The following is a 14,072-nucleotide window of genomic DNA, read 5'->3' as shown; positions in this document are numbered from 1 at the left end:
CGGCCCTTGCAGATCACTAATGTGGCCGCGCAGGCTTCTGCTTATGTGAGTCTGACGTCCTGCACGTACGTGCAGGATGTCAGACTCACAGAAACAGAAGCCTGCGCAGCCTTCTACATGGAATGTTGCTAGTGGAATAGCAACATTCCATGTAGAATCTCCAATAGTAGCAACATTCCATGTAGAACCTCCAATAGTATCTATTTTATTTTTGTTACATTTGTACCCTGCGCTTTCCCACTCATGGCAGGCTCAATGCGGCTTACATGGGGCAATGGAGGGTTAAGTGACTTGCCCAGAGTCACAAGGAGCTGCCAACTGGACCTACAAAACTGATCACCATACCTGTCCCATAGCGCTCCTGTTCATATATGCCAGTTACTCCTAGTGGAGGAGTGGCCTAGTGGATAGGGTGGTGGACTTTGGTCCTGAGGAACTAAGTTCAGTTCCCAGCATAGGCAGCTCCTTGTAACTCTGGGCAAGTCACTTAACCCTCCATTGCCTGCCGCATTGAGCCTGCCATGAGTGGGAAAGCACAGGGTACAAAAATAAAATAAATAAACTGATCCTAAGGAACTCTTTGCATTGTGAAATTCAATAGACTTTTGTAATGTCAGGAACCGAATTTGAGATTATTGGTGTAAAACACATTACATAATAGTTCTTTGGCTTGTTGATCTGTCATTCTGGTCTTTTCACCGATTTGTTCTGCAATTACTACTCAGCAGCAGAGGATTAAGTGCTATCAGGAGTGACCTAATGGTTAGAGCAGTGAGCCCTGACTCAGGGAAGCCCAGTTCAAATCCCACTGCTGCTTCCAGGGCCAGTCTTAGCAATTGCGGGCCCCCCCAGGCCTGCGCCCACCCGCCACCATAAGACATAAGGGTGTTTAGAGCTCTCGGAATCCCACCTCACCCCATACCTTGATATGCATCCATCATGTTTCAGTAGACGTGCCAGAGATGCAGGGTCCCTAGGAGAGCGAGGCCCTGTGCAACCGTCCCTGTCGCCCCGGCAGTGACGCAGCAAGGGGGGGCGGGAGGGGGTGTCAGCTCAGGGGGGTGCTCCCTGCCAGCTCCCCCCCTCGGCGAATCGACACCCCCCCCAACCAGCTCCCGCACCCTACCTTTAAAAAGAATATTGGGAGGTGAGGCGCAGCGCCTCGCGCCTGCCCTGCACGTAAAAGAAATGTGGACTGTCGGGTCTTCCCTCGCTCTATCTGTCCCGCCCTCTGCTGACACAACTTCCTATTTCCGCAAGGGCGGGACAGACAGAGCGAGAGAAGGCCCGACGGTCCACATTTCTTTTATGTGCAGGGCAGGCGCGAGGCGCTGCGCCTCGCCTCCCGATATTCTTTTCAAAGGTAGGGTGCGGGAGCTGGGAGGGGGGGAGGGGGGTGTCATCGTGCTGCACCCGGGGGGAGGGGTGCAACGGCGAACCGCCCCGCCCCGGGTGGCAGCCCCCCCTGCTACGCCACTGTGCCCTGGCCTAAGATAGGCCCTGGCTGCTCCTTGTGATCTTGGACAAGTCCCTTAACCCTACATATTCTCAAGTACAAGTTTAGATTCTAATTCCTCCAGGGACAGAAAAATACCTACTGTACCTGAATGTATACTGCTTCAATGATTTGCAGGTGATAAGAAATAAAATAAAAGATGAGGTTCTCTCTTCAGCAGCTCATGAGAATTGCCATACTAGGATCTGAAGCAGGTGCTCCTTGCTGTCAGGTCACTGCACTACTCATTTGACTACTCCACCTTTCACTCGGATCATGTCACGGGCATTAATGCAAAAGTGCCACACAGAACCGAGTATAAGCTTAGCAGTCTCCAGGTTTACATTCTCACAGATCCAACCGGCCTATAATACAGAAGTAAAGTCTTAGGCATAATGAAAGAGCAATTCCTGGCTTTGTGGTTGAAATTAAGGTGGGGCAGGCTATAACTTGTGCCTGTTAGTTTCTAGAGAGTTTACCTAATGAAAGGGCACATCCGTTTACCTGGTGCTCTACAGAAATAATAGTTGAGATCTGCTAGGTACTTGCAACCTGGACTAGCCACTGTTGGAAATAGGATGCTGGACTCAGTAGACCTTGATCTGACTTAGCATGGCTTTTCTTATGCATTTAGGGGCCCTTTGACTAAGCCGAATAGACGCCTAGGCGTGTCCAACGTGCGTCAGTTTGGAGTTACCGCCCAGCTACCACATGGCCCTTGCGGTAATTTCATTTTTGACGCACGTCCGCTATGTGCGCCAGAAAATAATTGTTATTTTCTGGCGCACAGCAGAATCCGGGCGGTAATCATCATTCTACTCACTTGGACGATTAATGCACGGTTAACGTGAGACCTTACCGCTAAGTCAATGGCTGGTGATAAGGTCTCGGACCCAAAATGGATACATGCCAATTTTTATTTTACCGTACGTCCATTTTCGGCAAAAATAAAAAAAAGGCCCTTTTTACAGGCGCACTGAAAAATGGATCTGCACGCCTCTAAAGCACGTGCCTACATTAGTGCAGCCCATTTTTCGGATGCACCTTAGTAAAAAGGGCCCCTTATATTCTCAATCAACTCAGCACTAGCTGGAATAATGAATGTTTGCATACATCGTACTTACAGCTTCATGGGCAGACTTATACGGTCTGTGCCAGAGCCGGTGGTGGGCGGCAGGGATAGTGCTGGGCAGACTTATACGGTCTGTGCCAGAGCTGGTGGTGGGAGGCGGGGCAGGTGGTTGGGGGGCGGGGATAGTGCTGGGCAGACTTATACGGTCTGTGCCCTGAAGGGGACAGGTACAAATCAAGGAAGGGTATACACAAAAAGTAGCACATATGAGTTTATCTTGTTGGGCAGACTGGATGGACCGTGCAGGTCTTTTTCTGCCGTCATCTACTATGTTACTATGTATGTTCTTTTGTCACCCAGTCAAACAAAATCACATATTCTTGGCACTGTCTTTGGTAATCCACGTTGCTTGGTTCTTGCAAGCCATTGAATTATAGAAAGTTCACTGGGCTCCTTTTACAAAGCGAATTGAATGGGCTTCTTTGCATTCAGCACGCCGCTAATCAGTAGCGCCACTTTGTAAATGGAGTCCATTATCCTTTCCTTCAACAGTGTCTCCATTACCTTTCCCACCACTGAGGTGAGGCTTACTGATTTATAGCTTCCCACTTCTTCTCTGCTTTCATGTTTGTGAAGAGGGACCACATCAGCCTTTCCCCAGTCCTGTGGAACTTCCCCTGTGTCCAAGGAGATTTAAACATCGTTCAGAGGGCCTGCCGGAACCTCTGTGAGCTCCATCCAGGGCCGTGCCAACATGGTAAGCGAGGTAAGCACGGCAGGAGGGCGCCGTCCTCTGGGGGGCGCCCCATCGTGCCATGCTTACCTTGCCCTCTCCCATGTCCCAACTGCCCGCCCTCTTCTTCCCCCCCCCCCAACAAGATCCCTTTTAAATTTACTTCCGGCAGTGAACGAAGGCACAGCGTCAGTGAAGGAGGCGGCGCTCTCGACGTCTCTACTAGTCTTCCCTTTGCTCAGTGTTCCGCCTTCTTCTGACGTCAAGGAAATGACGTCAGAATAAGGCGGGACATTGAGCGAAGGGAAGACTAGAGACGTCGGGAGCGCCGCCTCCTTCACTGACGCTGCGCCTTCGTTCGCTGCCGGAGGTAAATTTAAAAGGGATCTTGGGGGGGGAGAAGAGGGCGGGCAGTTGGGACATGGCCCAGGGAGCGAAAGGGCAGCGATCACCTTCACGGGGTGGGGGGGGGGGGGGGGGTGCAACTGTTCGTTTGTGGGCGGGGGGCGCCAACTGATCATCTGCAGGGGGGCGCCACAGACCCTTGGCACGGCCTGGCTCCATCAGTATCTTGGGATTTATCTCATCCAGTGCCATGGCTTTGCCCACTTTCAATTTTTACAAGTTGTTCATAAACACCTTCTTCCATGAATGGTCTGGTATCTATACCATTCCGGTTTGTATCTTTGTCAGAACATATGTATAGCCATACTGGGGCAGACCGATGGTCCAACTAGCCCAGTACTCTGTATCCAGGAGTGGCCAATCCAGCAGTGGCTTTCTCCATTTAATCTCAATAGCAGACTATAGACTATTCCTCCACGAACTTGTCTAAATCTTTTAAAAACCCAGATACGCTAACTGCTGTTACCACGTTACAGAGCTTAACTATTCATTGAATGAAAAAATATGTCCTCCTATTTGTTTTACAAGTATAACCATGTAACTTGATTGGATGCCCCCTAGTCTTAGTATTTTTTGAAAGAATAAACAATTGATTCATGTTTACCCATTCTACACCACTCAGGATTTTGTAGACCTCTATCATATCCCTTTTCAGCCATCTCTTTTCCAAGCTGAAGAGCCCTAACCTCTTTAGCCTTTCCTCATATGAGAGTACAGGAGTGTGGTATGCGGCTGTATGCGGTATCTTCCATCTTAAGTAGAGGAGTGTGGCGGCCTTCGAAAGCTAATCAAGAAATGTATTAAGTTATGTCCAATAAAAAAGGTATCATCTTATTTTCTTTTCCATGTTTTATTTTGTTTGATTTCTATTGATAACTCATATGAGAGGAATTCCATCCCCTTCATCATTTTGATCGTAACATAGTAACATAGTAAATGACGGCAGATATAGACCTGAACGGTCCATCTAGTCTGCCCAACAAGATAAACTCATTTTACATGGTATGTAATACTTTATATGTATATCTGAGTTTGATTTGTCCCTGCCTTTCTCAGGGCATAGAACATAGAAGTAACATAGTAACATTGTAGATGACGGCAGAAAAAGACCTGCACAGTCCATCCAGTCTGCCCAAGAAGATAAATTCATATGTGCTACTTTTTTTATTTCTACTGTCCTCTTCAGTGCACAGACCGTATAAGTCTGGCCAGCCCTATCCCCGCCTCCCAACCACCAGCTCTGGCACAGACCCTATAAGTCTGCCCAGCACTATCCCTGCCTCCCAACTACCAGTCCCGCCTCCCACCACCAGCTCTGGCACAGACCCTATAAGTCTGCCCAGCACTATCCCCGCCTCCCAACCACCAACCCCGCCTCCCAACCACCAGCTCTGGCACAGACCCTATAAGTCTGCCCAGCACTATCCCCGCCTCCCAACTACCAGTCCCGCCTCCCACCACCAGCTCTGGCACAGACTGTATAAGTCTGCCCAGCACTATCCTCGCCTCCCAACTACCAGTCCCGCCTCCCAACCACTGGCTCTGGCACAGACCGTATAAGTCTGCCCAGCACTATCCCCGCCTCCCAACTACCAGTCCCGCCTCCCACCACCGGCTCTGGCACAGACCGTATAAGTCTGCCCAGCATTATCCCCACCTCCCAACCACCAGCCCCGGCACAGACCGTATAAGTCTGCCCAGCACTAGTCCCGCCTCCCAACCACCAGCCCCAGCACAGACCATATAAGTCTGCCCAGCACTAGCCCCGCCTCCCAACCACCAGCTCTGCCACCCATTCTAGGCTAAGCTCCTTCTTAGAACCTGTTTCTAATCCTGCTGAATCTTTTTTTGAGATACATCAACTAGAATTGCATACAATACTCAATGTGAGGTTGCACCATGGAGCAATACAGAGGCATTATAATATTCTTTCTTATTTTCTATCACTTTCCTAATAATTCCTAGCAATCTATTTGCTTTTCTGGCTGCCGTCACACGCTAGGTAGAAGATTTCAGGGTATTGTCCACGATGACACCTAGTTCTTTTTCTTGGTGCTGATTTCTAAAGTGGAACCTAACATTACATGAGTATGATTTGGACTATTCTTCCCAATGTCCATCACTTTGCATTTGTCCACAATAAATTTCAACTACCATTCGATGTCCAGTCTTCCAATTTCCTAAGGTCTTCCTGCAATTTTTCACAGTCTGCTTGTGTTTTAACAAATTTGAATAGTTTGTGTCATCTGCAAATGTAATCACCTCACTTGTCATTCCCATTTCTAGATCATTTATATATATATTAAATAGCGGACTTTGATCCTGGGGAACTGGGTTCGATTCCCACTCCAGCTCCTTGTGACTGTGGGCAAGTTACTTAACCCTTCACTGCTCCAGGTACAAAATAAATACCTGTATATATGTAAACCGCTTTGAATGTAGTTGCAAATAACTACAGAAAGGTGGTATATCAAGTCCCATTTCCCTTCCCTTCCTAAAGGAAAAGCCCATAAACCATTATTAAATTGACTTGGGGAAAATCCACAGCTTATTTCTGGGATAAGCAACATAAAATGTATTGAACTTTTCTGACCTGGATTGGCCACTGTTGGAAACAGGATGCTGGGCTCGATGGACCTTTGGTCTTTCCCAGTATGGCAATACTTATGTACTTATGCTACTATTTGAGATTCTGAATGGAATCTTGCTAATCTTTGGGGTTCTACATGGAATGTTGCTACTATTTGAGAATCTGAATGGAATGTTGCTACTCTTTGGGGTTCTACATGGAATGTTGCTATTGTTTAGGTTTCTGCCAGGTATTTGTGACCTGGATTGGCCACTGTTGGAAACAGGATGCTGGGCTTGATGGACCTTTGGTCTGTCCCAGTGTGGCAATACTTATGTACTTATGCACCACTTGGCACTGGGGTGCCTAAAAGGAAGGGTTCACTAATAAAGACAGCTGGCCTTTTTTACAGCCCCCTTCAATTTAATCTAGTTTTTCCACTTCCTTTATTTCTTCCCATCCTGCCAGCAGCTCCTTCAGCTACTTCCCCATTTTAGTGCAGTCAGCATGTTTGAAATCCAGGACCTCGGGTTTGGTGTGTCTGCCTCTGTATTGCTCCACGGTGCAACCTCACCTTGAGTATTGCATTCCATTCTGGTCACCGTATCTCAAAAAAGATATAGCAGAATTAGAAAAGGTTCAAAGAAGAGCGACCAAAATGATAAAGAGGGTGGAACTCCTCTCATACGAAGCAAGGCTAAAGAGGTTAGGGCTCTTCATACTGGAAAAGGGACGGCTGAGGGGAGATATGATTGAGGTCTACAAAATCCTGAGTGGTGTAGAACAGGTAAAAGTGAATTGATTTTTCATTCTTTCAGAAAGTACGAAGATTATGGGACACTCAATTAAGTTACATGGGAATACATTTAAAACAAATAAGAGGAAATATTTTTTAACTTAATGAGTAGTTAAGTTCTGGAACTTGTTGCCAGAGGATGTGATAACAGCGGTTAGCGTATCTGGGTGATTAGCGGCAGCATTAATGTGGGCAGAATGCTCAGAAGGTTCTAGCACAGGAAACAACATGTGCATCAAACATTAGCTCAAACTGCATTTAAATGTAGGCAAATGGATGTAAATGAAGTCACTAGCTTTTCCCTCCCAATGCTCTGAGAATCAGCACATAAAAAAAACCCTCCCTAATGCTGGAAACCTACTGCCAGCTCCAAGGGGTTAGAAGAAAGGATTTCTAATGATTTTCCTTTTAAAATGTGTCGTTTTTTATTTTATTTGAAAAAGAACCCAATGCAAGCCTCTGAGCACCAGTGGTGAGGAGTAAACCTGTGAGAGTGGGAATCCAAGCAAAACTGAAGTTGGAAGCACACAATGGTGCCTGTTTTCTGTGCTTAAATATAAGTTTTTCAAGTTAAAAAAAACCCTTATATTTAAGAAGCAGAACAGCGCTGATGTGTGCCTGTACTTCAGGATTCGAATGGGCATGCACACAAGAGCTTTGCTTAACTCCTGTGCACATGCACCAGGCACATTCCTCCCCCCTTGCACTGAACACATATCCGCATGCTGCTCACATTGAGCACTGGGAAGTTATTTTTGTGCGCTGGTTCCACGGTATTTTCTGGTGCTGTTCCCTATAGCACTGGAGTTCTCAACATTGGCCCAAGAGCATCTAACATCTTTCATGCGCAACTGCATTGGGGGTGTTAACGTGGGAGAGGAATAAGCATGTCAGGGGTGTTCCAACTAACCTTGTGTGTGCTTTATAGAATACTTGCTTTTATGCATTCAACTGCAGCATTTAAGTACCACCATTTACAGCAACCACAGACACTGCATAAGTGGCTGCACTTAAGGTTGGGCACCTTACTGTGAGTTACGCTAGTATTCTATAACAGAACATAAACGTTGCCATACTGGGACAGACCAAAAAGGTCCATCAAGACCAGTATCCCGTTCCCAACAGTGGCCAATCCAGGTCCCAAGTACCTGGCAAGATGCCAGAATAGTAAAACAGATTTTATGCTGCTTATCCTAGAAATAAGCAGTGGATTTTACCCAAGTCCATCTTAATAATAGCTTATGAAGTTTTCTGTTAGGAAATGATCCAAGCCTTTTTTAAACTCCGCTAAGCTAACTGCACGTACCCCATTCTCTGGCAACAAATTCCAGAGTTTAATTACACCTTGAATGAAAAAATATTTTCTCCTGTTTGTTTTACTACTTTGTAGCTTCATTGCATGCTTACATTTCTTTGTGAGTTAGTGCTTGGATTTTGTTAACTGCATTCTGTATTATACTCCTCCGGTAATCACTTTCTTCCTCATTTCTCTCTTTTTTTTTTTTGGAGGAACTGACAATCGCATTCCTTGCCCTTTTAATTAAGAAACAAAACAAAAACAAAATCAACGAACGATATTTAAAAACTCCGTGGTCATGTAATGCAGCGTGCATTTAGCTGCATACGCACACCTTAAGAAGGCATTAATTTGCTTCTGTGTAAATCATGCATTAAACGTAAGGCAGAGCCTCCGCTCATTCTATGCTCCCAAAATGTCGTGTTCCTTATTTATTGTCTTATGCGGGTCCTGCCTTTTTATTCCTCCATCCAACAACTAACGCAGATGATGCTGGCCAAGATAGCTAACTTTCTAAGGAAAAGCTTCACATAAAACAGAACAAAAATCATACTAACAAGTACCATTTTTTTTTTCAGGATCTCTAACTTTCTGCTGTTCTCCACTCAAAAGTACAGTATAAAGTCCCTCCGCTCCTTCCCTCCCTTCGAGCGTCTCCGCGGGCTGCCAGAGGATGCTCTACACTACTTACACAGCAGCACGCGACGAGCCCCTCGCGCCCGGCCGGGGCGGGCGGGGCCGCATGACGTCACCCAGCCAGGGCGACCTCCTCCTCCTCCAGGCGCGCGCTTAGTTACCTTCTTGTTCTTTCCCTTAAGGAAACTCACCTTCCATCCCCAGCTGTTCACACTCCCCCGCCCCGCCCACCCCTACCTCCGAGGTGTAGCCTCGCGCCGGCCGCAGCTCTCACTCCCGATTGGCTACGCCAGACTCCGGGGAGCGCTCACGTGATCCCCCTTTCCCAGCTCCAGGCCGCCATTTTGGTGGAAAGTTTGGAATTAGGAGGAGTATGTGAAGAGAGAAGAAGAAGGAGGAGGAGGAGGAGGGGGAGAGGAAAAGGGACCGCGGTGGGCTCGTTGGGAGAGGAAAGCGGAAAGGGAACTTTTCAACGCCGCCGTAGCCTCCTGGGAAATTAAAAGAGGAGAAAGTGGCGCCCTGACTCTTGCCGGGCTGCTCCACTCAACTTTAGGGTGGTGGCCGGGGCTGCTAAATAGACCTCCCGTCCGGGGGTGGAGAGGAGGCGCTGCTGCTGCTGCTGCAACAGGATCCCGGAGAGGGTTCTCCTGGGCTTAGCTTACCTGAGTAGTTGGGCTCGCAAAGTTCACGTGCAAAAGCGAAACTCCCCATCTGGAGCGTGCTTTGCAAGGCTCGTGCTGCAGGGAAGATGCCTGTTAGAAAACAAGGTGAAGAAGAATTTGCACGGCATGCATTGTTAATTGTTTACTTAATGCATTCATTTATTGCACTTGTATCCCACATTTTCCCACCCTGGCTTACAGAGTCATGTCATGGCTTTTTGTCATATTTCCAGGATCTTAGTCATGTGCCAAAGAGGAAAAGATTTAGGCGGATCGAAGTAGACTTTCAGAACTGTTTTGTTTTGCTTGTGATGTTAACGTCCTGGCTCTTGATTCTTAACAGCTGCTCCAACCATCTTCAGCGTCTTTTTGCACAGCAGACTGTTTTTTTTTTGTTTAGTGCACTCGTGGTCTTGCTTTCTTAATGTTTATTTTGGCAGTGACAGAACTTGTCTTTCTCTTTAAGACGGAGAAGAACTACTTAAAATCCCATGTGCCACTGAAGTACTAAAAGTATTGCCATATTTTGTTACTAACTAAATGAATGAATGTGGTATGATCGAGGTGTGGGTTGCAAAGCATCGGGGGCGCAGTGTTATTCTTTCTGGGAATGTTTTTTTGAGAAAATTTCAGTTCACCAGATAGGAAGTGGAGCCGATAATTCTTTGGAAGCTGTTTATATAGCAGACTTTGATTCCAGTTAAACTAAGTAGCCTTCTGTAGAGGGAACATCAGTTGTGTGTTTGGTTCTATATATTGTTTTCTTATACACACAAATTGGGAGAATGCTTTTTTAATTGCATTGTTTTCGTGTTTTGCTTATTAAGGTTTGTGGCAATGTGCAACGTATATATAAATAGTTTTTACTTTATTTGCAGATACTCAGCGGGCACTGGACCTCTTGGAGGAATATCGCTGCAAACTGAACCAGACAGAGGATAGGCAGTTGAGGAACTCCATTGAGCGAGTCATAAACATCTTTCAGAGTAATCTCTTCCAGGCTTTAATAGGTATCTGTTTGAGCTTTTTGTTACCTTAGTCCAGTAGTAAAGACTTATTGATTTGGTAAAGAGACAATCAACTGCTTTGAAGCTCAGGGGTTCTTTCCTTGCTGTTGACCTGTGAATACTTTAACTCATAGTTGTTTTCTACCAGTAACCCTAAAGATGGTGATTTATTTGGAAAATGATAGTATAAAGTGTCATTTCTCTATTCTGTATGAGGAAGTTGCTAATACAAAGTTCAGGCATTAAAGTGTAATATAAGATTTTTTTTCATATGGCAGTGGAAATAAACATTTGATAAATCGGACCCCTGGTGTTCACAGCACTACATAGTGTAACATAAATTATTGTACTGCCTCCTGTTCATGGTTCTATGCCTAATAAGTGTGCATTTTATTTTGAATTTACTGTTTTAATTAAATATTAAAATCTTAATTAGAATTAGGATACGTCTGAGAAATAATTTGTTTCAACCAATATATGAGCATTAATAATGAGCACAGAACTGTACTTGCACAAAAAAAAGTTTCCACTTGAAGCACAATTAGTAACATAGTAGATGACGGCAGAAAAAGACCTGCACGGTCTATCCAGTCTGCCCAAGAAGATAAATTCATATATGCTACTTTTTTATTTGTACTGTCCTCTTCAGGGCACAGACCGTATAAGTCTGGCCAGCCCTATCCCCGCCTCCCAACCCCCAACCCTGCCTCCCACCACCAGCTCTGGCACAGACTGTATAATTCTGCCCAGCACTATCCCTGGCTCCCACCACCGGCTCTGGCACAGACCATATAAGTCTGCCCAGCAGTGTCCCCGCTGCCCAACCACCAGCCCCGGCACAGACCGTATAAGTCTGCCCAGCACTAGTCCCGCCTCCCAACCACCAGCCCCGGCACAGACCGTATAAGTCTGCCCAGCACTAGCCCCGCCTCCCAACCACCAGCTCTGCCACCCATTCTAGGCTAAGCTCCTGAGGATCCCGTCCTGCACAGGATTCCTTTATGTTTATCCCACGCATGTTTGAATTCCGTTACCGTTTTCATCTCCACCACCTCCCGCGGGAGGGCATTCCAAGCATCTACCACCCTCTCCGTGAAAAAAATACTTCCTGACATTCTTCTTGAGTCTGCCCCCCTTCAATCGCAATTCATGCCCTCTCGTTCTACCGCCTTCCCATCTCCGGAAAAGGTTTGCGGATTAATACCTTTCAAATATTTGAACGTCTGTATCATATCACCCCTGTTCCTCCTTTCCTCCAAGGTATACATGTTCAGGTCCGCAAGTCTCTCCTCATACGTCTTGTTACGCAAATCCCATACCATCCTCGTAGCTTTTCTTTGCACCGCTTCAATTCTTTTTACATCCTTAGCAAGATACGGCCTCCAAAACTGAACACAATACTCCAGGTGGGGCCTCACCAACGACTTGTACAGGGGCATCAACACCTCTTTTCTTCTGCTGGTCACACCTCTCCCTATACAGCCTAGTAACCTCCTAGCTACTGCCACCGCTGGAAAGGTTGGAAAAAAGTTCCTTCAAGCTGTCAGACAAAAAGTAGTTAGAGAACTTTTATATTGTGGTAAAATCATTTCAGTTCTCATGTTTTTGTAATGTAGTGTTGCGTACCAGCACTGATCTAAAAGAGACCTGATAGCTGACCATGGGAGCAGTTCTGTAAGTGGATGCCTCCATTTAGGTGTCCCAATACCGCATGGTGACAGCCTGTTTTATAATGACATCTGGGCACTCAGATTCTGTTATAGAACATTGGTGTAATTTGGTATCGGCCTACCTTACGTTTGCATGCCTGCGGTTACACTATTCATAGGCCTGGCTTAAATGCGGGCCCCTAAATGTGGCAAGAATGTGTGTAAATTTCAATAAGTTACGTGTGTAAATGAGAGCCCCGCTCATGTATATACCTCCTTGTGCTTACCCACTATACCTCTTGTTCATGCTCCTACAGAATAGCGCTGGGGCACCCTGCTGGCACTTTTGTGGGTGAGTGTACACTTGGGCGTAAGTGCTAGTTTCCATTAAGTCCCAGGGATCAGTCTAGACTAGTGGTTGAAAAGGTCTGTTGCTAAGCAGCTTGAGTGCAAACTTGCTGGTGCCAGGTCTCTCCCCCTTGCCACATTCTTTTGCCTCCTTTTTTTGGGTTTGAAAAAGGGTCAGCAACTCTTGCCTCTGGCAGCTTATTAGGAGGAGGAGGAGGCGGGGAGTGTTTGGAGCGATTTAGTTGCTTGGTGCTGGGACCTGTGGAATCTGCGACTTCAGCGGGCCCAGTGATTGAGTACCGGTGGGTTTTGTTGAAAACCTTTTTAAAACCCTGGTAAGCTAACTGCTTTTACCATATTCTCTGACCATGAATTCTAGAGTTTAATAACACAGAGTGAAGAAAGTTTTTCTGGTTTGTTGTAAATTTACTACTTAATATCTTCATTGCGTGTCCCCTAGTCCTAGTATTTTTTGGAAACAGTAAATAAGCGATTCTCATCTACCCATTTCACTCCACTGAGTATTTTATAGACCTCCATCATATCTCCCATCAGGTGTCACTTCAAGCTGAAGAGCCCTAGCCACTTTAGCCTTTCCTCATTGGGAAGTCGTTCCATCCCATTTATCATTTTCAACACCCTTCTCTGTACCTTTTCTAATTCCGCTAATTAATTCGTGATAACTTTGAATAACTTTGTGTCATCAGCAAATTTAATTACCTCACTAGTTATTCTCATCTCTAGATCATTTATAAATATGTTAAAAGGCAGTGGTCCCAGCACAGACCCTTAGGGAACCCCACTATTTACTCTCTTCCATTGAGATTATTGACCATTTAACTATCTTTTAACCAGTTTTTAACCTACAATGGGACACTACCTCCTCCTCCTATTACTTATTTCAGGAGCTTTTCAGGGGCGTCGATGACCACTTCTGAAATTTTAGAACAAGGACTTTGCCAGGCAGACTTCTATGGTCTATGCCCTGAAAATGGCAATGCAAATCAAGATCAGGTATACATATGAAGTAGCACATCATACCTTATGTAATGAGTTTGTCTTGTTGGGCAGACTGGATGAACCATACAGGTTTTTATCTGCTGTCATCTACTATGTTATTATGCTATGTTACTATGATCTGCTTTAACTGTTTCAGAAGAAAATGAGATTTGCACTATTATACCCACTAAACTGTGGACAACTGCACATATTTACCACAGTAGCTGCGGCAAGACTTTTTGGCAGGTCTGGAAGCCAGATGAGTCACAGTACCTTGAATGATGAACTGGACTAGCCTGAGGATACCGGTTATGATAGCCTAATAAGGGATTTGAATACTCTTTTAAGATATCAATATTTCAGGGTAGCAAAGCATAGCAGGAACTGTATTTAGGGGCATGTTA

General features: G+C 45.8%; 1 protein-coding gene across 10 annotated transcripts in view; it reads left to right on the top strand.

Annotated features, from left to right (window-relative positions):
* Positions 1-9,728: 9,728 nt before the first annotated feature.
* Positions 9,729-14,072, top strand: part of DLG1 (discs large MAGUK scaffold protein 1) — a 337,516-nt gene continuing 333,172 nt past the window's right edge. For all 10 annotated transcript variants that reach the window (XM_030216925.1, XM_030216924.1, XM_030216923.1 and 7 more), the window contains exons 1-2: positions 9,729-9,770; positions 10,544-10,675. In XM_030216925.1, the coding sequence (XP_030072785.1) occupies positions 9,752-9,770; positions 10,544-10,675 (151 nt within the window). In that variant the 5' untranslated portion in view covers positions 9,729-9,751. The remainder of the gene's footprint in view (positions 9,771-10,543; positions 10,676-14,072) is intronic.

The sequence above is a fragment of the Microcaecilia unicolor genome, chromosome 10 (assembly GCF_901765095.1).
Source record: "Microcaecilia unicolor chromosome 10, aMicUni1.1, whole genome shotgun sequence".
Classification (NCBI taxonomy): Eukaryota; Metazoa; Chordata; class Amphibia; order Gymnophiona; family Siphonopidae; genus Microcaecilia; species Microcaecilia unicolor.
Note: the sequence above shows the minus strand (reverse complement) of the source record. Positions and strands in the feature narration are given on the sequence as shown.